Source organism: Serinus canaria, chromosome 17, assembly GCF_022539315.1.
Source record: "Serinus canaria isolate serCan28SL12 chromosome 17, serCan2020, whole genome shotgun sequence".
Lineage (NCBI taxonomy): Eukaryota > Metazoa > Chordata > Aves > Passeriformes > Fringillidae > Serinus > Serinus canaria.
Genome location: NC_066330.1, coordinates 3,369,203 through 3,393,909, shown reverse-complemented (window position 1 = coordinate 3,393,909; position 24,707 = coordinate 3,369,203). Strand labels below are relative to the sequence as shown.

At 45.7% G+C, this 24,707-nt stretch overlaps 1 protein-coding gene across 3 annotated transcripts in view; it reads right to left on the bottom strand.

The window, feature by feature from the left end:
- Window positions 1–1,023: 1,023 nt before the first annotated feature.
- BRD3 (bromodomain containing 3) overlaps window positions 1,024–24,707 on the bottom strand; it is a 36,594-nt gene continuing 12,910 nt past the window's right edge. Inside the window, exons 2-13 of one of the 3 annotated variants that reach the window (XM_050981154.1) lie at window positions 21,813–21,916; window positions 21,395–21,721; window positions 20,527–20,664; window positions 19,438–19,585; window positions 17,785–17,999; window positions 15,133–15,504; window positions 10,792–10,920; window positions 10,227–10,418; window positions 9,650–9,885; window positions 8,851–9,143; window positions 6,950–7,078; window positions 1,024–5,775 (exon numbers count right to left, since the gene is read on the bottom strand). In XM_050981154.1, coding sequence (XP_050837111.1) covers window positions 5,660–5,775; window positions 6,950–7,078; window positions 8,851–9,143; window positions 9,650–9,885; window positions 10,227–10,418; window positions 10,792–10,920; window positions 15,133–15,504; window positions 17,785–17,999; window positions 19,438–19,585; window positions 20,527–20,664; window positions 21,395–21,595 — 2,169 coding nt within the window. In that variant the 5' untranslated portion in view covers window positions 21,596–21,721; window positions 21,813–21,916 and the 3' untranslated portion in view covers window positions 1,024–5,659. The remainder of the gene's footprint in view (window positions 5,776–6,949; window positions 7,079–8,850; window positions 9,144–9,649; window positions 9,886–10,226; window positions 10,419–10,791; window positions 10,921–15,132; window positions 15,505–17,784; window positions 18,000–19,437; window positions 19,586–20,526; window positions 20,665–21,394; window positions 21,722–21,812; window positions 21,917–24,707) is intronic. The other 2 variants (XM_050981153.1, XM_030231149.2) reach the window with 2 other exon arrangements.

The following is a 24,707-nucleotide window of genomic DNA, read 5'->3' as shown; positions in this document are numbered from 1 at the left end:
TCCCAGGCTGAGCCCTCTCAGCTGCCCCTCACAGGAGAGACTTTCCAGAGCCTTCTCCAGCTCTGGTCCCTTCTCTGGACTCACTCCAGCCCCTCAATGTCCCTCTGGCAGCCCCAGGATTTAAGGCAGGAGCAATGAGAGTTGAACTTTGTGTCCTGTGTGTCCTCAACCTCCTCCCAGCCTGAAGAAACAGCTCTGCTTGCTGCCCCCACAAATAACTCACCTGCAAATGCCTCAGAAACATCCTGCCCTGCCTCACAGGAGACTGTTTGGGGGCCAGGATGGACAAACAGCCCTGGGAGTGTCACTGCTGCAGGAGCAGAGTGGAACAGCTTTGCTGAAGCCTTGGAGGGGCAGCGAGCAGGAACGGGCTTAGAGAAAGATTAACCCTGGGGCAGCCTGGCTGTGCTAACACAAAGCCAACAGCAAAACCAACCCCAGCCCTCTCTGGTGACCAAAATAGCTCCTGGCCCCCACACAGCAATGCCAGGACTCTGCTGGCACTGGCACAGCTGCTCCAGGCCCCCCTGCCCAAGCTGTGCCTGCCAGGGCACCCTGAGCTCACTCAGCAGGTGACAAAGTCCCTCTGCTTCCTGCAGCTCCTGGTGGCTTCCAAGAAGCCAGCAGCAAACCTGGGGGCAATCTGATCTCCCTTCAGCCCCACTTACCTCAATCAGGAGCAATTCTCACAGAATTTAGGACCCTGCAGACTGTAGGATGCTGGGAAGAGCTCAAGCCCTTCCTTGGCTGCCCTGGGACATGGGAACAGCTGAGTTTCCCTCACCAAAAAAAGGGGATTTAAAGCAGTTTTACTGCAGGTAAAATCACACTCAGCTATGATTCAGACACCCCAGAGCTGCCCCACTCTGACACTCCCCAAACCAACTCCCAAATTCCTCCAGGACTCGTGGCACCAGGATTCAACACCCTGGGGTTTGGCTCCTGGCACTGCCCAGTCCACGTTTGAGTGCCACACCTGGAAAAGATCAGGAGAGGGGAAAAGATGGGATCAAACTGCACACACCAAACAATTTTTCTTTTTATTATGAAAACAAAACGAATGCCCCAGGACCAGGGTCCATGATTACCAGTAACATCAAAGATTACTTTCTAACTCTTTTTTTTAATTCTGTTTTGTTTGAGGCCAGCAATTTGCAATAAACAAGCTAAACTACTTACATTGACTCATTTCTTTTCAATAACTGACATTTACAGGAATATACTAGAAATGGCACTAAAAAGTTTTAAGAAAAAGAGTTACGGTAAATTTGCATGCACATCATACAGAAAAGTAACAATTTCTTTTTTATTTTTAAATATTAAAAAAACCCCAAAATAACAAAACAAAAAATACAACAACAAATCTTTCTGGATTGGTTATGCCAGTATCAGGGCTGTGTTCTAAGTGGCCTGTGTCAAATCCTAGCTGGTGGTTTAATTTAATTTTTAAAAATGACATTTTAAAAAGATATGCAAATACCATTTTCTTTACAAAATGCAGCTCAAGCAAGATAATGCTGCTGTGTAAGGAATCCTAAATTTCTCTTTACTGATGCAGAGCCTGCCCACAGTTAGCCCTAGTGGTAACTGCTCAGGGTTGAGAAGAGACTGAACATTTAAAATCCAGTACTAAAAAGGTTGTGGTTTGTCTTTGTCATGCCCCGATCCCTTCCCCTCAGCTCCAACCCCAGCTTAAGAAAGAAACATCATTCCTTTCAAAACAAGGAAAAAACCAAAATTAAAAACTGCTCTAAAAGTCCCCAAAGCAGAGAAAGAACTAGATTAGGTAACTGCAGTCTGCTTCTACCACACAGAGAAGAGGGAAGAGAGCTCAGGGGGAACTCAGCTGTGGATTTCCACACACAGAAATGACATTTGTGTGTGTTTGGGGGTCACCACCCTGCCAGCAGTGACACAGCCCTGAAACATCACTCCCACACTCCCAGAGCCTGGGGGCAGGCGAGGTTCAGCACAAAAACTGCAATGGTTTTGTTGTGTGGATGACACATTTGGTGTGCAGAGAGCTGAGAGACTCCTTCGCTCGCTGGATGGGGATCTCCCTCTGGTCCCACTGAGCCACGAGACAGGCTGAGTTTACAATCAGAGAAAAGGTTCACAAAGTTTTTTAAAAGGTGCAGTAATGCTGGTTGATTGAGAAAGGTCTGGTCAGATATTTTGTCAAAACAGGAATCAGTCCGAAAAAAGCAGTTTCAATAAAACTCTGTGTGTATGCATACATATGAAATCATACTGATTTCAGTGAAGTTTCCCCTGGAAAACAAAGTTAAACTTTGTTCATTCAAGAAAAATTCTACCATAAAAATTTTAATTTTTTTTTCTTTTTTTTTTTTTTTTTTTATTCTTAAGTTTAAAAATGTCCTTCAAACGTTGTTTGATCATTTCCAAGTTATTTTGTGACATCTGGACTGACGTGTCATGCAATAAAACCCAGTTAAATAAATGCTCTGTTGCTTCAGTTCCCAACTCATTTAGGACTGCTGCTACTTACTCTGGACTGGAAACATCTTTTCTTTCCTGGAGGAACTCAGGATGTACAAGAGGCACCCCCACGGACACGGTGGGGATAAAGAGCACTACAAACAAGCTGGGGATGGAGAAGTGGAAGGACAGCATTTGGAAGGGAGGAGTCACCAAACCCTTCCCCCAGTCATGCCGAAGTGGATTTCTCCTTGCTCCGTTCTCTTGGGAACACCTCACTTTCCGTGCACAGTTTCCCTGTCAGTGGAAGCCCAAGTTGCAGCTGGTGGATCAGAGATGTGCAGCAGATTGTTCCCACTCCGTGGTGGCCTTGGCAGGTTTTTGTTTTCCTGGAAGGCCCAGGCTGGGAGGGTTCTCCAGCTCCAGCAGGGATCCTCCTGCAGCGCCGAGCCAGCCTCAGCCGACACCTTCTCCCATCACCTCACACCTGCTTCTCAACCCTCTGGCTCCAGCTTTCCCAGCTCATTCTGGTGGGGCAGCCCCTTGAGGGATGTCTGTGTGTCCCAGGGGCTCTTCCTGATGGCACAGGACGGTGCCAGAGCTGGAATTCCCAGGTTTTGCTGTGGCAGCGATGCTGTCGCCTCCGCTTTGTCCTCCCCACCAGAGCTCAGGGTCAAGCACGCAGGAAAAGGTCCCAGGAAGGGAAAACTGGGGAGTTTGTTTATCCAAAAGCCATGGCAGTGAATTGGTTGCAATTATTCCTTAAAATATTCCTTGGTTTTGATCATTCAAGTCGCAGGCAACAGGAGAAACACAGGTGAAACCCAACCCCGTTAAAAGGAAACCCAAGCTCTTCATTAGGTGAATATTACATTTCCTCAGAGTAAATTCTGAAAATATATTAGCAGGGATCTGGCTGGGGGAAGGTTTTGTAAGGGCAGAACTTATAAAAAAAAAATAAAATCAGAACTGAACTTCATTGTTAATGGAAAAGAAAAATCATGAATAAAAGGTGGAACTCCGTTGTTAAAAGAAAAATAATGAATTTCAGGAAAAATCTGAACATTTTTCTTTCAATTGCTGTGAAAGGAAATCTGGGCTGGCCTTGAGGGGCCTCCAGGACCACTCACCTGCAGGGAAAATAAAATCTGGAGCAATTTGCACCACTGGGAGAGCACAGAAGCTGAATTTTAGGGCTACCCCACAGGGGAGAGGCAGTTTTAGGGGCTGGTGCTGGAGAGGGAAAGGCAGAAGTTTCTCTTAAATTCTGTATTTTTTTTTTCTTTACAATAAAAAAAATTTATAATAAAACTTCTGCCCCTCAGATTTCAAACTGGATGGAATTATGGAATTGGTGTTTTCCTAAAATTGGATTAGAAAAGGATAAAACCCCCATTGTTCTACCAAAACAAACAAAAAAAAGGGGAGGAAAAACGACCGCTGAGAAAATAAAATTGTATTGAAGTGTATGTCTCCAAAATCTGTACAAAACAGGAAAAAAGGGGGCTGGGGTGAAAAGAGGAGGAAAAAAAAATATCTAAAAATGAACACACCAAACATGACAAGAGCACCAGACACACGAGAGACTGGACTGTAGCACCTGAAGGTAGAAAGTCCAAGGTATTTAAATGAAGTTGTGGATTTTTATTTGCTTTGTTGTTGTTGTTTTGGTTTTTTTTTTTTAATCTGGTTCAAACCTCATTAAATTCTTCCTGTCTGCTGGCCTGCAGAACCCCAGCTTTGCTTTTGTTGGATTTTATTCTATTTTACACGACCAATGATGTTTAATAAATAAAGTCATGGTATATACATGAAATTAGGGACACTGAAACCAGGCTGGATTGCAGCAACGCTGGACTAAAAAAACAAACCCAAGCTTTAAAAAAATCAGCTTTTTTTTTTTTTTCTTCTCCCTCCCTTCTTTCTTCTTTTGATTGAGGTAATAAAACATTTCAGTGCCTGGAACTTGAACCCTGCCTGACACAGGAGGAGCCTCCCCCTTTCTAGGAGCTCCCTACCAGAACGATGAGGAGAAGGGAGAAAACCAAAGCAAACTCAAAAGCAAAAAGGCCAAACACACACAAAATCCCTCTCCACTTCCCCTGCCAGCTCAGCCTCAGCTGGAGCTCAAGTGCTGCTTTATTTTAAGCCCAGTCTGAGGTGTTGGTCATGGAGAAAATGCCCAAGATGTGCCCAGTAATGGGCACATGACTTGTCCTGGTCACTGCAGGGATCACTCCAGGATCCAGCTGACAACTTCCAGCCAAAAAAAACCTCCTGTCAATCCCATGAAAACTTTCATAGAGAGCGTCCCATTTCCTGGAAATGATCTATTTAATGGTAAAAATAACATTCCCAAGAAACTCCAGTGTGTCCCTGGCTCCCTTCTTCCCAATGAAACCCCAGGAAAAGTGAAGCTTTTGAGTGGAAAACCAAGAAATGCAACCAACTTGTGTGCTTAAAAGTTAAATTCATGCTTCAGGACCTTCCTGAACAGGTGCCTATGCCTCTACCAAGATTAAAAAAAAAGCATGTTAGCAATCCACAGTACATGAGAATTTTTTTGGAGGTTTTTTTTGTTGTTTTTATGTAAAAAGATGATAGCATCTGACATTTTCATCACACTGTAGACTTGGAGATTAAGAATACTAGTGCTAATAACAAATACACCAACTAGTTCAAAAGCTAACATCTTTCAGATACAGTACCATTTTACAGAGATTTCTTTAAAAAAAGATGGTTTTTACCTTGTGTGAGCCAGGCAGTCTTATTAAAAGAGAATATTCTGGGGAGAGGGAAGGGCTGGGAGGGAAATGTTCTACAAACCTTGCAGAATTTTCTATTTATCTCCTGCTAAGAGCTCAAAGTTCTTCCATTTTCGACCAATTTTCTCCAGATAAATGTAAATTTTAGAGACTTTATGCAAAGGGAACTATTTGTCATAAAGTCTAGTCACACACACACACTCAAAGATCTTTGACCTATTAAAAGAGAGCCCCCTCCCTCCCCCCCCACCCCAAAAAAAAAAAAAAAAAAAAAAAAGGAAAATACCTTTTGTAACACTGAGTTAAAAAATAAAATAAAAATAAGTCAGAGAAAAGAGAGAGGGGATAAAACCTGACCACCGTGGCCCGAGAGCAGGGGGAAGGAGGGGAGGGGACACTGCAGAGCAGGGGCAGCAGGGGGTGTCCGTTTGGGGGGTGTGTCCCAGTGTCCCAGCTCATTCCGAGTCGCTGCTGTCCGAGCTGGAGCCGCTGGAGCTGCTGCTCCCCGACTCGGAGGAGGAGCTGCTGCTGAGCCGGGAGGGGCCTCCGGAGGGAGTGGAGCCGGATTTCTCTGCGGGAACAGGGATGGGGTTACAGAACTCAAACACACAAGGGCTGCCCTCCCTCGGTGCCCAGCTGGACCCACGCTGCTGCCCTGGGCTGCCTGAAGGATGCTGCTATGCCCAGCTGGTCTCTTTGTGTTCTCTCTACTCTTTTACATCTCTGGATTATCAGTTTGGCACCTTTCAGGCTGGTTCTGAGAGCAAAGGAGGAGAGAAAAGCAGCCTGGAGTTTGTTATCAGACCCTGCACTCACTCCTCCACATTCCTGCTGCTGGACTGTGCTGTCTGCAGACAGACAGACAGCAGGACAGAGCTCTCCTTTGCTTTTAGTTACTTTTTAGCTAGCTGGGCAGAGAAACTCTCTAAACTGTAGTTTTTATTTTTCTCTAGACCTGTTTAAACCTACTCTAAACTCAACAGCCAAAAGAGCACCTGCAGCTCACACCTGTAGCCCACCAAGCCAAGCCTGAGCATTTCCAACACCAAAAGAGACTGATAAGAGACTGAGTCCAGCTACAGCCCGCAAAAGAGACTTTCTGAATTTACCATCTCTTTCAAAGCAGCAAAAAGCTTTACTGTTTAATAATGTTCATTTTTTTTTTGTACTAGTAATTGCTTTGCTTATTAAATAAATGGGTTTTTTCCATTTTTCTCCAAAGAAACATTTTCCTGAACCAGTTTGAAAAAAAGCTGATTAAATCTACTTTTTAGAAGAACCCCTTCCAAAGTTTTCTCCCAAATTTACCTTAAACCATGACAGCTAGTTGGACTGGGAGTGACTGTGGAATTTGGGATGCACAGAGGAGCTCTGCTGTGGGGGCAGTGTCACCTCTGAGCACAGGAAATCCCCTGGTCAAAGCTTTGTTTGCACCAGGGGAACCTTTTGGAGCATCCTGAGCTATGTGGGGGTTTGGGATTTTGTTAACCCCATGTGGGCTGTAGGCCAGGTGAACAGAGGGAAGATCCTCCTCCCTCTGAAGGAGGAATTGCCTCCCAGACAGCTCCTATTTACCACCCAGCAGTTCCCACCTGGCCAGGGGCCAAAGCAGCCCCACACAGGAGCTCAGTGGGAACTCCCTGAGGGTTCCTGTCACAGAGACAAACCCAAGGCAGAGGTTTTGACCCTGTGACAAAGTCTGTTCACTTTGGGGGGCTGTTTTCCCACAAAGCCAAAGCCATTACCTTTCTTTGCAGGCTTCTTGTTGTTGTTTAGCTGCCCACTGACGTCCTGTAACCGTTTTTCTAGTTCTTTCTTCTTTTCCTGAGCTAACTCTTCTTTTGACTTTGCTGCTTGCTTTTTGCCACTGGCAGCTGTGGGGGAGGAAGGCAGAGTTTCTGAAAGTGCAGGGATGCAGGGGGAAAGAGTGGACATCACTATTTTACAGGGCATGTCCATCTGTGTGCACACTCTGCAGTGACACTGCCAACATCCAGTGCTCACACAGCAACTACACATCCCAGAGAGAAGACAACACCAGAAGTTGCCTTGCTCATCAAATCACCACCATCCTGTAACATGCAATTTTTTTTTTTTAAGAGAGATCTTCTGGAAAGTATTTTAGAAGATAGAAATATCCATGTAATGACCTTGTCATTACAGGTTACTTACCAGCCAGTTATATGGTCAATAATTACAGATTTGTAATTACAGAATTGTTACATGGGTTTTCTGCCCTGTAAAATAAAGTGTCCCATTAAAGGTTGTCAGGAGTAAAGCATCTGCCATTAAAACTTCGGATCCCCTCACGCAAGAATCTACTGTGGTTTATGTTGCTCTAAATAGAAAACAAAACAAACAAAGGCAAATTAAAAACCAACGGAGGCAAAGGCTGGCAGACAACAGGAATGTAACTGCATCAGGATGGAAAGGGTGAGAAGGACCAGCAACACTCACACTGCCAAGGAAAGGAAACATTCCTCCAAAGGAGGAGTAATTGAACACAGGTGTTGGCCAGGACTGGAAGCACAAGACAGGAGCCAGATATTTTGCCTGATCCAGCAAGGAAATACCTACATTTCTGTGAGCTGTTTTATTTAAAAAAACAACAAAAAAAGAAAACTGGAAAGCACAGTCCTAAGAGGGAACACTCGGCACAGGAGTCAGCCAGGCTCAGGCATGCCAGGCTCACAGAGTGGATATCTGAGGTTATCTGTGTTACTCTGTGCTCTGGTTCCAAAATTGAAGGATGCTTCCTGTTCCTAAGAAGTCTGGAAAATCCTTTCCTGAGCTAGGCCAACAGTGAAGGATTTGGGGGGGAAAAATAAAGCAAAAAGAAAGGTCAAAGTCTGTGCTCTGCTTAGGCCTTCCTGAAAATCCTGAGGAAGGAATGGAGATGCTCTGCAAGAGCAAGGAGGAGCTTTTGTGTCATAATCTTAAAAGCAAAACTCCCTTAACCAAGAGGGCCAGGAGCACTTCAGGTAAGTGATCCTACTGCTGTCCAGCTGGAGCTGAACTCTCCAGGGGCTGCAGGAATTTGTTTTGTGGATGAGCCACAAAGTCTGTCCCACACTGAACCACGCACTCAGCAGCAGATTGACATTCACCCTCTGAACTGGCAGAGGGTGAGGCCAATGTGGTGATCAGGACACACAGCAAGAGCAGTTTTGGGGTGAACACACAACTCTGACACACCCAGAATCCCCAGGTAACCTTGTGCAAATCATTTATTGCCTTGGTGGTTTGGATCCCAGCCACGTTTTTTTGTTTCCTTCCTAATTAGATGCTAAACTATTCAGGATAAGAAACTGATCCTTCCAGATGTATGCATGTAACACCTGACACAATGAGACTGAAACCTTTACAGGGCCTTCCAGAGCCTGGGTAAGTAATAAAGGCATCCCACAGGTCTTGCAGAGGAACACATTGGCTCTCCAGGTCTCTGCAGCAGGACACCATGGGAAGAAAGAACAGAGAAAAACAGGAAGTTTCTGTACATTTCCTTGGGAGAAAAGAATCTCTAAAAATTCCTGCCACCACATACCCAAGAGGTGGATAAGAGAATCTCAATACACATGCCCTGACTCCACAGCTGAGCCCAAGAGCTGCTGGGGAGGGGAACACGAGCTCCGGGAGGTGAACTTACAAAATGGTTTCCTTTGTTTTTTCTGTAAACAAGATTTCACGTATCTCTCCAGTTCTCGTAACGTTGTGGGCTTCAAGGTTTCAAAATCTATTTCAATCTCGTCAGGATTGGAGTCTCTGAGGGAAGGTTCTCTGGACTGGATGATGTGAACCACCCTGCCCAGCTTCTCCCCGGGCAGGCGGTTGATGTCCAGGCTGAGCTGTCGCTTCTCGTCGTAGGTCATGGGCAGCCCTTCCTCCTCCTCATCCGAGTCGTAGGTTGCAGATGCCTGTTTGCCTCCTTTCTTGGGCTGCCTGGGGAGGTTGTCAAGCATGAAAACATTCATAGGGACACAGCAATGAATTCTTTTTTTTTTTTTTTTCCACTGACTCCCTCGTAACAAACATCCCCATGCTCTTGGCTTTGAAGCTCTCGTCAGATGGCTGGAACAGCACCACAAGTGCTGAAAAAGTTCAGCAGCCTGAGATCAGCTGTTGTGTTCCTATTATATTTTAGCCCTGTGAAGTGTGACAATGAGCCCAAGTAGCAGCAGGGGAGCAGCCATGAAATGGCATGTTCTTGGTGGCTGCACAAAAGGCAACCCCCAAAACCTTATCTGAGAGCAATCAGGCAGGGATTCAAAGAGCTGGACAGTGAAAACACAGTGGTTCCACTGCCAGCTCCAAGTTAAAGACTCCCTGGAGTTGTCTGGGAACGGGAACAGTATTCAGCAGCAAATTAACAACTACTGAGCTTCCCCAGGAATTAGGGGCAGAGCTGGAAGCTCTTGGCTCTCCCCCCAAGGCACCTTGGCTCTCACCTGTTAGCTGTGGTTGTGCTGTTCGCTTTCTTAGCTGGGGCTTTCTTCTGCTGGGCTTGTTTTGGTGGTTGAGCCACCTTGGGTTTCTTCTCCTCCTCAGCTTTGACTTTGTGCTTTTCTTTTTCCTTCTCTTTATCTTTCTTTTTCTTCTCTTTCTCCTTCTTCTCTTTCTTTTTCTTTGGTTTGTTCACTGGCGCTTGGGACAGTGCAGCCAGCTGCTCATGGACGGCTTTCAGCTGGGGGGAAACAGGGCAAAAACCATCAAGGCAAGGTAACTGCTGCCTCCACAAACCCTTCCCTCCACAACCCAAGGTGTAAGTATATCCTAAAGCTAAAAATCAAGCAGCTCATACTCTGGGATCCCAGAAGGATGGAGAGAGCATCAGCACTGAGAGAAAAACCATCTTGAAGAAAATTACTGTTACATCCAACATGCACTGACTGCACAGCTGAATGCTTTTCCCCTTAGGCTGGGAATGTTTCCCTGCACGCCAGCCTAGGTGGGATTTTTCAGGACATCATTCCTGGTGCTGTGCTCTGTTTCATGCAAGGACACACAGCTGGGATGGTGCAGTACCTGCTCCTGGAGCTCGGCCAGCCGAGTCGCCCGCTCCTCCTCGGAGTCGGAGCTGTCGGAGTCTGAGGAGCTCTCCTCGCTGCTGTGGCTGCTCTCTGTGCTTTTGCTCACCACTGGGGCTGTTGGGGGAGGTGGAGGGGGGGCCTCTGCAGGCTCATCGGGCATTTTTGCAAACCTCATCTCAAAGACATCCTGGAAAGGAGGAAAACTGGTGACCAAAGGAACCTCGGCCACAAACAGCTCGCTCTGGTCTCACATACATCAGAGGCAGGGTCTTTGTGCACTACAAGTAAATAATAATATACAGAATATGGTTGCTCATCTGGAAAGCCCAAGAAAATCCCCCAAAATTACTTTAAAACCAAGGATTATAATATTTTAGGAGCTGAACATGGCATTGGGCCCATGCCATGTGAAGAGCACAACAGTCCTGCAGAGAGCACGAGGCTCTTTCCAAGGGCTGGAGGAATCTCCCTTGTTGGTGCCAAGAGCAGATCCACACCTGGATCTCACCTTGTACCTGAACTAAAAACGCTCTGGAAGATGAATTTGCCAACACCTTTACCTGGAGCTTCCTGGCCATGGCCACCACCTCGTGGTCTGGAGGATTGTACTTGTAACAATTAGAGAACATTAACCGGATATCTGCTGCAAAACCTTGTGCATCCTGGTATTCCCGACTGTCCATCTTTTTCTGCAAATAAACAAGCCAAAGGGGAAAGAAAAAATGAAAAGCCATAAGCAAAAGGCATTTGTAAAAACTGCATGGAGGACACATGAACCTCAGAAGAGCCTCAAAAATCCCATCTAAGAGAATGGAAGTTTGATTTGGGTTATTGGTTCCTAAATAACATTCAGAGTTTCTGCTTTATAAAACAAGCAAACACCAGGCAACCAAAGAAGTTGGTATCTCCTAGCAGTTTAAACACTAAGATTCTAAGCTGGCCTTGTTTTCTAAGTAGTGCAATATAAATCTGTCAGGGTCCACATTCTACCAGAAAACATTTAGAAATTCTTAGAAAAATAATTTAGAAAAATGGATCAGGAACTAATAGAAACAAGGATCATGGATGGAAAGGGCAAGAGTCAGCAAGCAAGTTCCAATTACTGGAGTACCTGAAGTGTGTATTTCTACATATGCTTGGATATATTTGCCTTGCAAATCTGAAAGGGCAGAAAAGATCATGAAAAATCTAACTGTGACTTCCTGCTAGCAGAGGGCAGGAGGTTTGCTCTGCAGTTCCTACAGCAAAATAGGCATTTACAGTTAAACTACAACTCCCACGCTTAAATTAAAAGTCCAATTGATAGAAATGGATACAGGCTTCACCCTTTATGAACCTACTCATAATGTTATTTCCTAGAGTAGTGAGGATAAATGTCAAATATTTGTACCTTGTTGCTTTCTCTTGTTTTTCAGCTCTCACTTCCAGCCATTTCTCTTGCTGTTTGGGACTCAGTGTCTTGGGTTTAGAGAGCAGTTTACAGCATTCCTAGCACTTAATTGATTTGATGCATGTATTACTACTATGTAAAAAACCTTAGTTCCAATTACTCCTGCTGAAAGGAACCAGAAGCTAACACTAGGTTTCATTTGCATTTAAAAGACCTGGGTTTAAAGAAATTCTCTATTTGCCAAGTGCTTACAACAGGCTTCCCTTTTGTATGTCTTGGGCACCTATGTGCCCAGAGAAGGGAAGGGCTGACTGGCAGACAGGCTGGGGACGTGATGGGGACAGACATCCCCCATCCCAACAGCAAGCAGGGATGTTCAGGGGCTGTCACCCACCCCTAACTCAAGCAAAATTCCCATTTTTCACAGAACTACAGAAATTTCACAGCTGTGATAGACCTTCTGTCTTGAAACACTGCAAAGACTCCTGGAGCTGTTTTTTGTTGTGAAAAGGGCAGAATTTCACCTCCAGGAATTCAGCTTCTGAGGGACCTGGTGCAGGGTGGTGACATCCCTGCAGCCTTGCTCCCTGCCGTGCTGCAGCCAGACATCTGTCAAACTTTTGTCAGGAGACCTCATTTTCCTGGTGAATAAACCAGGAGACAGCCTGGAAGGCACAGCACAAAAGCAGAAAGGGAAATAGGTTTGTGGTGCTCCTGTCTGAAAAGCCTCTCAGGCCAATTCCAAAGCAAAACATATGTTCAAACCAAAGGGCCCATTTATTTTAAAATACATCTTACTGCATGAAAGGCCTTTTTATATTTGTTTGGCATACTCAGGGCCTGATTATTGCCTATGAAATACATTCCAGTGTCTGAGGCTTTGCTCTTCATCCAAGCTCAACAGTTTTCTAGCCCTATAGTTTTTAATCTGTGGATTTTTGTTTTGTTTTATTATGAAGAATGATTAGCTTAACAAAAGAAAGAAAAGCACTTTAAACCAGTGGGCTGGAATATCTTGTTATAAATACACTTGGAGATATCCAGCTGCTTACAAAAAAAAAATCTATTACATTTACAACTGGAAATTAGGATTCAGGCAGGGCAGCTCAGCCATCCTTTGTCCCACAGACAGCATCTGCCACAGAAATCTCATTTTCCCCCTCAATCAATTGTTTAATCATCTTTACTGTTCATAAATTTATTTCCTCATGTCTAATGTGTCCCTTGCTCTAAGTCTTGTCCTGCCCACAGAGGACATAAAAATGTCTCCTCACTTTCAAGACCCTGAGCCCAGCTGCTCTGAAACAGCAGAAGTTCACTGCAGGAAAATGAAGGGGTGAGCAGAGTTACATCCCTGAAGGAAGTGCTTTATTCCAAAAGTAAACACCTTGTGGAAATCCTCCTGCACAGCCAGGCTTGCTGCACTGAGCAAAGCAAAGGCAGAGACATCCATGTCACTGCTGGGACCTGGCAGCCAGAGGATGGAGCTGAAGAGGTGCTCCAGGGCCCCCAACCCCACAGAGGGGGACAGGGATGTCCTGCAAGTAGTCCCTGCCTGCCTGGGAGAGGGCAGCAGCTCCAGCCTCAGTGCATCCCACTCCTCACAAGGAATTACAGCTGCTGCCCCTCTCCTCACACTTCCACCCTTTCCTACTCCAAGCAGTTCTGCCCTTTCCTTCTCTGATAAAGAGAACTGAGATGATGAGCTCACAGATCCTGTCCCTTCAGCTGCTCCCATTCTCAGGCTGAGCCCCAGCACAAAATTCCAGCACATCCCTCTGCTCCTGGCTGCAGCAAGCTCAGCTACAGCCCCTCCATCTCACCTGCCCCTGGCACAGTCACAACAGCCAACCTGCCTCCTCCACCTCACACAGAGAAAACATCCTCCAAATCCTCCTGGAGACAACTCTGCCAGGGAAAAATTGCTCCTGGACATGAAGGATATTCTCTGGGGAAAATCAAACCTAACAGCCACAGAAATAAGAGACAAGATGTGTTACAGCTGCAGCAATGCTTGTGTTTTACTTTCTCACATAATTCCTCCCAGGTTAGTTTGGAGGCCCTTTGTTGTGCTGCTTTATCACAGCCATTGTCACTTGGGCAGAATTAAATCTAAAAACCTTTCAGAGCCATAATGGAAGTCCCTGACACTGGAAAATGACACTGCCTGCAAATGTCAGGTTTCTGTTCCACACAGTGAACATATTATGAGCTGCATCTCTGAGAAGTCACACCATGATCTGCAGGCCAAGAGCAACGACAATAAAACACTCCATAAAAAACCAATACCAGACAGCCCTTCAAACAACTTAATTAAGAAAAATACTACCATGTGGAATGAGAAACCCAGAGTCCTTAGGTGTAAAAGACTCCACTGGGTTTGCCATCAGCCTGTCTCCAATTTTCTACCCTACACTAGTCAGGTGCAGAGGGAGGATATCACCTGCACTTGCCAGAAAGGGGCAGAGGTGTACAATTTTAGAAGAATGAAGTCAGGACCGTAAAGAGATTTAAGCATGAAGGAATCACCAACCCAAGAAATCACAACTTTGCACCTAGACTTTTCAGAACACAGCACAATAATCTCTTGCAATAAGAAAACACCTAAGCAAATGTGGAAATATTTGAGAGGGTCAGGATTTCACTCTGTCCATCTCTATTACAATCACCTGGAGCTTCAACTAGCAGGCTGCAGGTATGTCTGGAGACCCAGAGGACCCCAAGGATGGATGCATGGCACATCAGAGTGTGACATGCTGCTCCTGGGTACCAGGGCAGGAATCACAACCACAGCTGCCCTTCTGTTACCTGGGCATTCAGACCACCCCAGGCACTGGCTCAGCTGGCAGTAAAACCCTTCTGGCAGTGCCAGTGAAAGCCAGCAAGAACATCTTCACCTCCTGCACATGGAAGTCTGCCCTCCACCAACACAGAATCCAGTGCCTGGCTCACAAGACTACAAGACATGGCTTTGCTTCATGGAGGGATTCAGCAAACCTCCAAACCTACTGGGAAAAACCATATTGGACTGTGCTAAGCTAAACTCTTGAAGAGCCAAGCATGAACCACAAAACCAGCACATATCTCCCTGAGTACCATCACATCCCAGCTGGAACTGCTCAGTGTAAGCCTATCTGCCACCACCAAGTAGGCAGGCAGCAGCTTCTGGAAATGGGACACCATCAATTGAATCCTATGAAATAAAGCACCTCCTCTTCTCAGAGTGCAACACAATCCTAAGAACACCAGTTAAATACCTGGACTATTCACAAAGAGGAGAGGATGCCATTGTACTTTGCTTTGTGTACACCTGCTTTGCAGGGCAGAAAAAAAAAGCTGTTCCAGGTTATGGCAAAAAAGAGAGAGGGGAAGGAAACAAAATATAAAAATATCCAGCTGGTATCCAAACAGGTTCAGCTTGCACCCTTTCCCTTTCCCCCTCCCACAAAGGAGCCAGTCCTCTGCAAGCAGAGGGACCCCCTGCAAAGAGAGGTGGTAAATGAGGACGTACTTTCACAGTACTGAGATCCATGGGGTGTTTGATTATATCGTGATAGTCATGTAATTCCAAGGCCTCTGCATCCACGGGCTTGTAAAAGGGCCATGCATAGGCTGCGTGCTTCTTGGAGAGCATCTCCTTGAGGATGCTGTCACAGTACTTGAGGTGCTCAGAGAGTTTGCCCTTTTTCCCTGCGTGCTGAGGGACCTCTCCATCCTCCAGGTCCTTCTTTGGTGGTTTGATGGGGCGGCCGCCGCTCTCCCTGCGCGCGATGATTTTGGCCTGTTTGGGGTCCGACAGCGGCGTGGGGGACTCGCTCCTGCTGGCAGTGATGGCAGACGTGGTGGGCGTGGTGGTGTCTGCTTTCCTCTTCACTCCCTTTTTCTGAAATGGCACAGGGACAGGCTCCATGAGGACATGCCCTGCAGAAACCCTAGCACAGCTCATCTATAGGAATGTGTCACTCTGATGCAGTGACAAAACTATGCTTTGTCCCCTTAAAAAGGAAATAGGCCCAGAGGTTTCTCTCCTCAATTAGGTGAAAAGGCATCTCTAGGACATGGGGGACTTCACCTCAAACTTAAGGATAGCTAACTGGACAGAAACCAAAAAGTCCTGCCTAAGCAATTTACTAGAAAAGGAAGAGAACAAAGGAACTAATCACTTTTGTAAGGTGGGTACCAGGGGCAAGGATCTCTTGCACCTGGCTCGGGTTTTCTCTGTAAAGAGCTTTGTTATTTTGCCTTTTAATAAAACCTTTTTGTTTCCAACACTACCACAGAAGCCATCCTGCTGATTTTATGCCTTCTAAGGCAGCTGAGCTATCTTGGGTGTGAAATAGATCTCCAAGAGCTTATGAGACCTGGCTCGAGGAGACCCATATTTCACTCATCCTTAGTATTGCCTATCCTTTGACAGAAAAAAAACCCCAGTTATTTCACTGGGATAAATGGGATTTGTGACTAGAGGCTCCAACGCTGCATGTCACCTGAGCCACAGAAACCAACCATTTGCATGGCTCCAAGCCAAGCCCAACCATGCTGCAAAATGTGTTATTTCCCTGAGATGGAAGCCAGGACTCTTACCTGGTGTTTGCCAAGGGAAAGGAGGGCACCCAGTTGATCACTGCAGCTCAGCTGATGCACAGGGACTGAGCAAGTGTCAGTAACTTAAGCATGTGTCTGAGTCCCCAGGGGCAGGATCAGGCCATAAGTTCTGAACCAAAGCACATTAATCACCAAAGACCCACGAGTCCTCACTCCCCTGTATTTAGTGGGTGTGCTAAGGTAGATTTTGCCTTAAGCAAATAAACCCCCTCACATAAATTCAAGCTGGGATTGTCCAGTCAGCTCTCTCGTGCTCCTATCAAGGATTTATTTCTCTGGAGAGGAAGATAGGGAGGAAGAAGTTCCTTAGAGAAATCTAAGGGAAATCTTAAGTAAATCCCAAGCAGAATTAATTTTGCAGTGTGTATTTGGCAAACTCACTTCTGGGTTCATCCTTGAGTTTTAAAATGAAATTGATTCTCAGAAGCAAGTTATTTGGACAGAAACTGAAATGTGAGACAGGTTTCTGAGGAGGACAGCTTAGCTGCAAGATCTGACTTATAATTTCTCTAGCAATTCCCAAACTATTGGGTTAAAAAACAAAACAATTCTGTGCCTCTGCTGGTCCAAGCAACTTCATAACCAAAACTGTTTCAGTTAATTCCACAGTTTAGATAAAAAGATCCCCAGCTTTCTCTGAGCTATGCTTTCATCATTTTTAAAGCAATTCACAGCTTGCTAAGAAAACTTCAATTATTTAGGTAATGTCTTCATTTACCCATAAATTAACATAATAAATAGCAAAACACCAGTGACAACTCCCAAAAGATTACTCAGTAAGGAAGACAGAGCTAATGCACCCAAAACCTGCAGGCAACATCAGTCTCCTCCAACTGGAGTGACAGGCTTGTCTTGAACTGGCTGAAAGCAGAGAGAAACATTCCTAATGCTGGAGCCTGCACACCTTAAAGGAGCAGCCCCAGTAAAATCAGGAGCTCAGAGGGAAGAGATGCTTTGGGCTGCAAACCTTAAATGAACAGCTCCAGTAAAATCAGGAGCTCAGTAACAGAGGGAAGAGATGCTTTGGGCTGCAAACCTGAAAGGAGCAGCCCCAGTAAAATCAGGAGCTCAGCCAGAGCAGGAAGAGATGCTTTGGGCTGCAAACCTTAAAGGAGCAGCTCCAGTAAAATCAGGAGCTCAGTAACAGAGGGAAGAGATGCTTTGGGCTGCAAACCTGAAAGGAGCAGCCCCAGTAAAATCAGGAGCTCAGCCAGAGCAGGAAGAGATGCTTTGAGATACAAACCTTAAAGGAGCAGCCCCAGTAAAATCAGGAGCTCAGTTAAGAGAGGGAAGAGATACTTTTGGCTATTTGGTGTAAAATGCAGAGAAATCCAAGAGCCCTGGAGCAGCAGCACAGGGGAAGGCTGTGAAAGGAGAGGCTGGAACCGGGCTGGAGCAAGCACAGGTGCCATCACCTCGGCTGGACCGTGTGAAAAGTGCAGAACTGTTCTCAACCCTCTCCAACCCAACACCCAGCGATGAAAGCAGGACCGCAGGGGTCCAGCAGCGAGGGCTGGCAGTCCAGCCCCTCTCTTGCGGAGGAACTGCCCACATTTACCTTGACGACCGGGGGCGTGGGAGGCACCACGGGCATGATCGGAGCGGCGGGCGGGGGCGGGGGGGCGGCGGCAGGGGCGGCGACAGGCGGGACATTGGCGGTGATGGTTGGCACGGGGGTGGCAGCGATGACGGGCGTCTGAGACACGGCTGGAGGGACGGTCTGGAACGGGGCCGGCGGGGACACGGAAGACACGGCCACGGCTTGCTGCGCTCCTTTCAAACGAGAGGGGAAAGGTGTCGGTGGTTACAGCTGGGAGAGTACTGGGAGCAAACTGGACTTGGCAGAGGGATGCCAAGGAGAGCACAGAGGACACGGTGGGAATTGCTGTTACACCCAGGGTACAACAAAAGTGAGGAATCTCTAATCTAAGTCCTTGTATCACGGGTTTAGGTCAGCCACACGCACAATATTTGCAGCTTCTCACATGGAGTGTTGCTCTGAGACAGCTTTCAGCCCTTGGATGCTCCCAGAGCCGCACTGAGCTCAGGAGAACAGCAGGAGATGGAACAGTGGGAGGTGTTCACACCATGCAAATGGCAACAACCACCACTGCCCTGAGCCACCTGAGCAGCCAGGAGTCCAAAGCATGTCAGATTTGCCACAAATGCACAGGGGTTGATTCTTGGGGCTGTGCAGGACAGGAGTTGGACTCAGTGATTCCTGTGGGCCCCCTTCCAACTCTATATTTTATGATTCTCAGTAGAGCTTAAGCATCCTGATGGCCCCAATGTCCCTGATGCTACACCTGCACTGCTAAAAACCTGCCTAGTGGTGTAACAGAAGGGAGACAAACCTACTACCTCTAACAAAAGCAGCAATCCTCCTTCTATGTTTTATCAAAGGATGTTGAAAAGATTCATCATCATTAATTTCTCTGAGCTTGGATAGATTTATAGCTCCATTTAGCACCTGAAGTGTGGGAAAACAGAGGAACAATTGACTTTCCCAGTGCAACAATTAGACCTTGTTTAGAGAAACAAAAATTACTCTCATCATTTAACTCAGCCCACACAAGGTCCTTTATGAACTGTTTTGCCATGTTTGGACATTTTTGTCCTAAATCCATTTAAAATCAATTCTAGGTAAGCTGAACTAAACTTACTTTCCACTGATATGCAATAGTGCACACAGCCTTTTGCAATGGCTTAATAAATCCTTTAATTTTATGATGTTGCAACCATGTGTGCAAAAGGAAAATATACAGGGTTTAGGGAATTAGCAGAATTTGAGTCCAAGTCTCTGCTCTGCCAGATTTCTGCCAGGACCCAGGGTGAGCTGTGTAAACCCAAATCTGTAAAGACTCTCCATGCCATGCTCTGGCACTGGCAGCAGACTGGCATTTCTGACCATCTTGGGGTTTTTTTTCCATAGAGAAGCAACAGCACTGCCCCCCCTCCCTGAAGTGCTGCCTGAATGGGCAAACCACAGATGGCAAGGCTGGTGTGACAAATGCAGGCTGGCCTTGAGACAGATGAGCCCTAAAACCCTGAGTGAGCATCTCCCAGACATCTCACACCTTTCTCCCCACTGTTTTAACTGTGAGACCACGCTCTCCCTTCCCAGCCTCTTCACCACCTGCAGAGTCCAGCAGCTCAGGAGGTGGCTCAAGCCTTGGGAGCAGCTCCCAACATTCCCTGCATGGATCCCTACCTGCGCTCTGTGTGCCCGCTGAGGGCTTGCGACCTTTGCCTTTAGGAACTGGGGGCAGCAATTCCACCTCCTCCTGAGGCATCTGGGCAACCTTCTGCAGAAATATCTTCTCCAGGGCTTGGGCCATGAGGACAATGTCATCTGTGGGCTGCACAAAGAAGAATATGAGCCTTTGTTCTATCATTCACATATCTGAAGCAGTGAGCTTGAAGACCAGGCTTAGAAAACACTGAGACCCTTCAAATAAATTATGGTATTCAAATGCTGACAATAAACAGATTAGCTCTTCTCCCTCCTCTTGCTCTTCTATTCTGCTCTAGCATGCAATAATTACAGCCCCTAAGTGTGCTGCATGCAGAGAATTATCAGGAGTTCAGGAGCCTGATAAACCAGTATCCAGTGCAGCAGTGTAGAAGCAGCAAACTGGAACGGATGAGCTGTCCCTCCCTGCTTGCCAGCAGGTCCAAGGAAAGAGGCTAAACACACATTCTGTGGCTCAAACTAATTAATTTGTTTGTTTCAGCTGTTCTCCAGTCTGGGTCTATGATGACAAATGACTGGAGAAAACAGAACACAAAGAATTTTAACAACCTAACAAAACAGCAAGCAAGCCAAACCCAAAATAATAATAATAAGCACTTTAAATGTGTGTAAGTATGAACATACTTATGGAGACAGAGCCAAAGAACAGAGTTATGATTCTTGAACTCCTTTCTGCTGCTAACAGGTACTATTTAGTGCCAGATAGTCTAACACACAGCATTAAAGCACCTCAAAACACCTGCAGAGCACTACATTAAGTGCAGCTCATCCCAGAAAACTCCTAACTGACAATAAAAGGAGTAAAAACTTGCTGCATAACCCCAAACCAGAAATCTACCTATAATTAAAAGGCATATTTGCCATTGTAACTAGTCTGGGGGAAGAAAGAGGCAGCACAAAGACAGCTTTGTGCATTTCAAGTAACGTGGTTGCAATTAGTGGCATTTCAAATCCTTACAAGAAGGGCCCAGAGCTGGCCCTGCTCAAAACCTGCACAGTAACAGGGGTAGGTGAGTGTTTTCCAAAGGCTTTTCTGGGTTTTTTTACCTTGTTATAAATGTAACAGTTTGTAAACATGGTGTTGAAATCCTGCATACATTCACTGGCACTCCAGTAATAGTTGTGTTCCAGGCGCTTCTTGATCGTCCCCATGTCCATGGGGTTTTTTATTATTTTGTGATAATCCTATTGGAAAAGCAGGGAGGATGTTACATCTTGATTCATTTTGTTCACATCTCCCTCTAACCCCTGCTTTCTTCTCATCCCCCCTCCTAAAAAACACCCCCTCAAGTTTTGTGGAAATTGTAAATGTAAATATATATTAATTTATTTTCTAATTTGTATCTTTTTTAGTCTTACCATTATTATGAACCTGACTCCGAAACACACAACCTCCAGTCTGGGAATCAGCATTTCTGCCTCCCTTTTTAAAAGGCTGCCTCTGGCACTCACAGAAGTTTATCAGGGCTGGCTAAAACTGTGCTCAAAGTTTCAGTCTCTAATTTTAAGAGCATTCTGGCCTTTAAAAGATTTCCACCTGTTAACCCAGTTTCTCCCTGGGCTGGTCTGGAGCACCTGCAGAGGCTGTGATTAGGGGATGCTGCAAGGCTGTGCAGTGTCATTTTCTTGTTCTGGATTAGAGCACCAAAGCCTCTCTTGCTGCACATGAAGCCACTGGCTGAGCCCATCAAGCACTGATATTTCCCCTCTAAGCAATCCCAGGCACTGATATTTCCCCTCTAAGCAATCCCAGGCACTGATATTTCCCCTCTAAGCAATCCCAGGCACTGATATTTCCCCTCTAAGCAATCCCAGGCACTGATATTTCCCCTCTAAGCAATCCCAGGCACTGATATTTCCCCTCTAAGCAACCCCAAAACTGACCTGACCACCACAAAAGACAACAGAAACGTACCGGCAAATTCAGTTTAATTGCATCAACAGGCTGGTAGAAAGGCCAAGCAAACTGATGCTTCCACAAGGTCTTCACCACAACATTTTGCATATATTGCAGCTGGTTGGTTTTCCGGCCAGGTTTGTTGGGATTTGTCACCTCTGGAGGCGGCGGATTCACGGGGCCCTGAGGAGCCTGGATGGCTGAGGCGACTGCCGACATCTTCCTGCTCGGGCTCTCACTCGCTGTCACTGCGGCAGCAACGGGGAGATTTTCTTTCTTCCTTTATGCTCCCTGAATGGGACTGACATCCCATTTCCAGGGTGCAACCATACAACCTAGAGCAAACTAGAAGGAGAGAGAGAAGACAGGGTGTAAATGCAGATTTTTGAAGCAGGCAGGTTGAGACATTTCTCTTGTGGACAATATTTAAACTCACGCTCTTTACCCCATTGACTTTGTTCCTGTGGCACAGTTTATCTTGGAGATGGGAACAGTTCAAGACCCAAGGGACAGAGGAACAGCAATTCCCAAATTCAAAGCCTGCAGAGACACAACAAGCTGCATGGGACTAGTTCTTGCTTTAGCTGGCTCAGAGAGCATCTTCATGTCAAGAAAACACCTGGGGCAACCTAAGAATCCACTCAGGGAATACAGTTAGGATGCAATGCAGACTCTGTGAGTGCACTGATGCTAAATCCATAGCTTCCAGCTCCATGTCAACTGAAGTGCATTGTCTCTAGAACCATTGTGCCTCTAGAACCCAAGTCAGCTCACAGGGCTCTGCTCTGGTGCTAGGGATAGTCTGAAATCCCATAAGGAAGAGCAGACAGCAGCTGCCAGAGGACCTCAGTCCAGGAAAATGAAAGAAGGGACAGAGTGAGATACTGTGAACTGCTGAGAGCAAAAGGTGTCACCAAAACCTGCCCAATTTGAAGTGATCTGCACTTAGAATCTCATAAATGTCTTATTATGCCTCTTACTGCATGCACCTGGCTGGTTTTGACCCCAGTTTTATATTAAAGTTTAGAGATCCAGGCTCAAATAATAACTGGTGTTACACTGATATCCTGTGACCTGGCTCAGACAGGGCTGTCATGTTCTCTCTCAAAGACACATTTGAAATAGAGGAGAATACATAAATTGCATTATTGTATTCTGGTTTTCCCTCTGCAAACTGCAGAGGTAAAAATAGCCCAGTATCACTGTAGCATATGGTAAACAGCTTTGCTATGTCATCTTCCATAAACATTGGATATTTCAGCTCACATCAGGGCTGCAGCTACTCTTCTCATGGCAAACAGACCACAATCACTTTCTAGAGGCAAATTATTTCAAATGTGTTTAGAAAGCCATACAAATATTCTGACATATACTTTTTGGTTGAACAGAGAAACATGAGCAGGGACAGAAGCAATGAAAAAGCAGGGAGACATCCTAGGAAAAACCCAAAAACCTCTGCTTTAATACAGCCCTAATCATCTCTACTGAATATCTGGACTAAATATAGAACATCAACTTACCCTGTGAGCTGCTGACTAGATGAAGGCAAAAAGTAAACACATACCTAACTTGGGGAAATTTTACCAAAATAGCTGTGTACAAACAAACAGATCTGCAGCAGAGAGGGAGGGAACTGCTAAAAACCTAAACCAAATCCCTGTGTGAATACACGTGATTATTTGTGCAGGAAACAGCCAAGTCCAGTTCTGATGCTGCCACCATTTGTTCAACACCCACTACATTCCAAGGATGGAGAAAAATGCCAGTAGGACTCTCTTGTGCTATGGATTTGGGTATAGCTCCAGAATCAGGCTTCTGGTCCCTGTTTTTTGATAACTCAGGAGCCCAGCTTAGTTCCAAAAGGATTGGTTTCTCATGTCCTTATGCTGCTGGTGGCAGGCAGGGTGATCAAGCAGCCAAAAGGGGTGCTGGCATCCTCTGGACAAGGAATTTCATAACTAGAATGTTACTTGGGATTTCAAGATTTAGAAGAAACTGGGGAAGGATTTTCTCCCAGTGTTCCATCAAGTCAAAGCAGCAGCAGAAATATTGCAAAATTCAATCTTCAGATCGAGGGGGGTGAATAGACAAAGAATTAAAAACAACAAAAAAAGGATGATTAGGAAGTTTCACTCAGTCTCCTTCTGGGGAGCTCCCTGCATGGATTCAGGTTTCTGAGCAACATCCATCATCCCAGAGAATGCAAAGCTGGCTACAGGTCCCTGGTGACCACCACTGAAGCATTCTGTTTGCTGTCTTCTTGATTAACAAACTGAATCCAGTGCAAGGATTGAGGGGAAATAAAACACCCACAGAGAGCAATTCCTACTGCTAGAGAGCATTTGGGTCACAAGTCTGAAACTATGAAGTGTAACTGAAGTCTTCCCTTTAAATAACCTGAGGCTAAATATGAGTCTCAAACTCCAATTTGATAAGGATTTTTAATTAATTTGTATTAAATCCCTGAACTGTAATTCAACAAACCACAGATCCATAGCTCCCACCTCTCTCAGACTTTTTCTCCTTGACCTTAGCCAAGGCTTTCAGTATCTTCACCCCACAGCTCCTCATCTGTGCCATGGAGATAGTGGGAGCTCCTTTCTGTCCCCACCCAGCAGAGAAAACTCTCTGGCACAGGCACTGCCTCCCCACAGGGCCATTTTGATCCTCAAGCTTAAACAAGGCTTGTACAGTCCACATAAAAGCATGGAACAGTCATCAGTGACACAACTCAGAAAGGATTTTAATTAAGAACATTACCAAAACAAGGAGGGGCAGAACCATGAAAGCCAACTTGGTCAGTTCCTGCTCCCTCTTTACCTTTCCATGCTCCAACACACTGGATTTTACACCCAAAAGTGGCTCCAAACCTCCCAGCAGCACTGGCACAGAACTGCTGGATCCTGCAGAAGGCAGAAATAGCTACCTGGACTGTCTGGCAGCACTGGGAGCACTGTCCTGCCATAAATAAAGCTTTAATGTACCTCACTGCACCTTTAACCTTTGGTCCAGCAGCTGCCTCACCCTTCACTGGGGAAGCTGCTTTGATACTGGATCACTTTGTAATTTTTAAAACTAAGAATTTGCTTCTATAGCCATTCCTTTACCTTAAAAAACTCCAAATGGTATCATTTCTATGAATGTAAAAAGCAGGACTACGAGGAATCTGGAAGATGAGGGTAAAAATGCTTTGGAAATGTCCAAAAGGCAATGACTTTGAATTAAAGATAAATTAATGCCTGAGAAATCTAGTCCATGTGAAGCATCATTTATTAAGTGAGGGAAGTGAGAGCCCTGACCATGTGACATCCCAAATTACCACACAAATCAC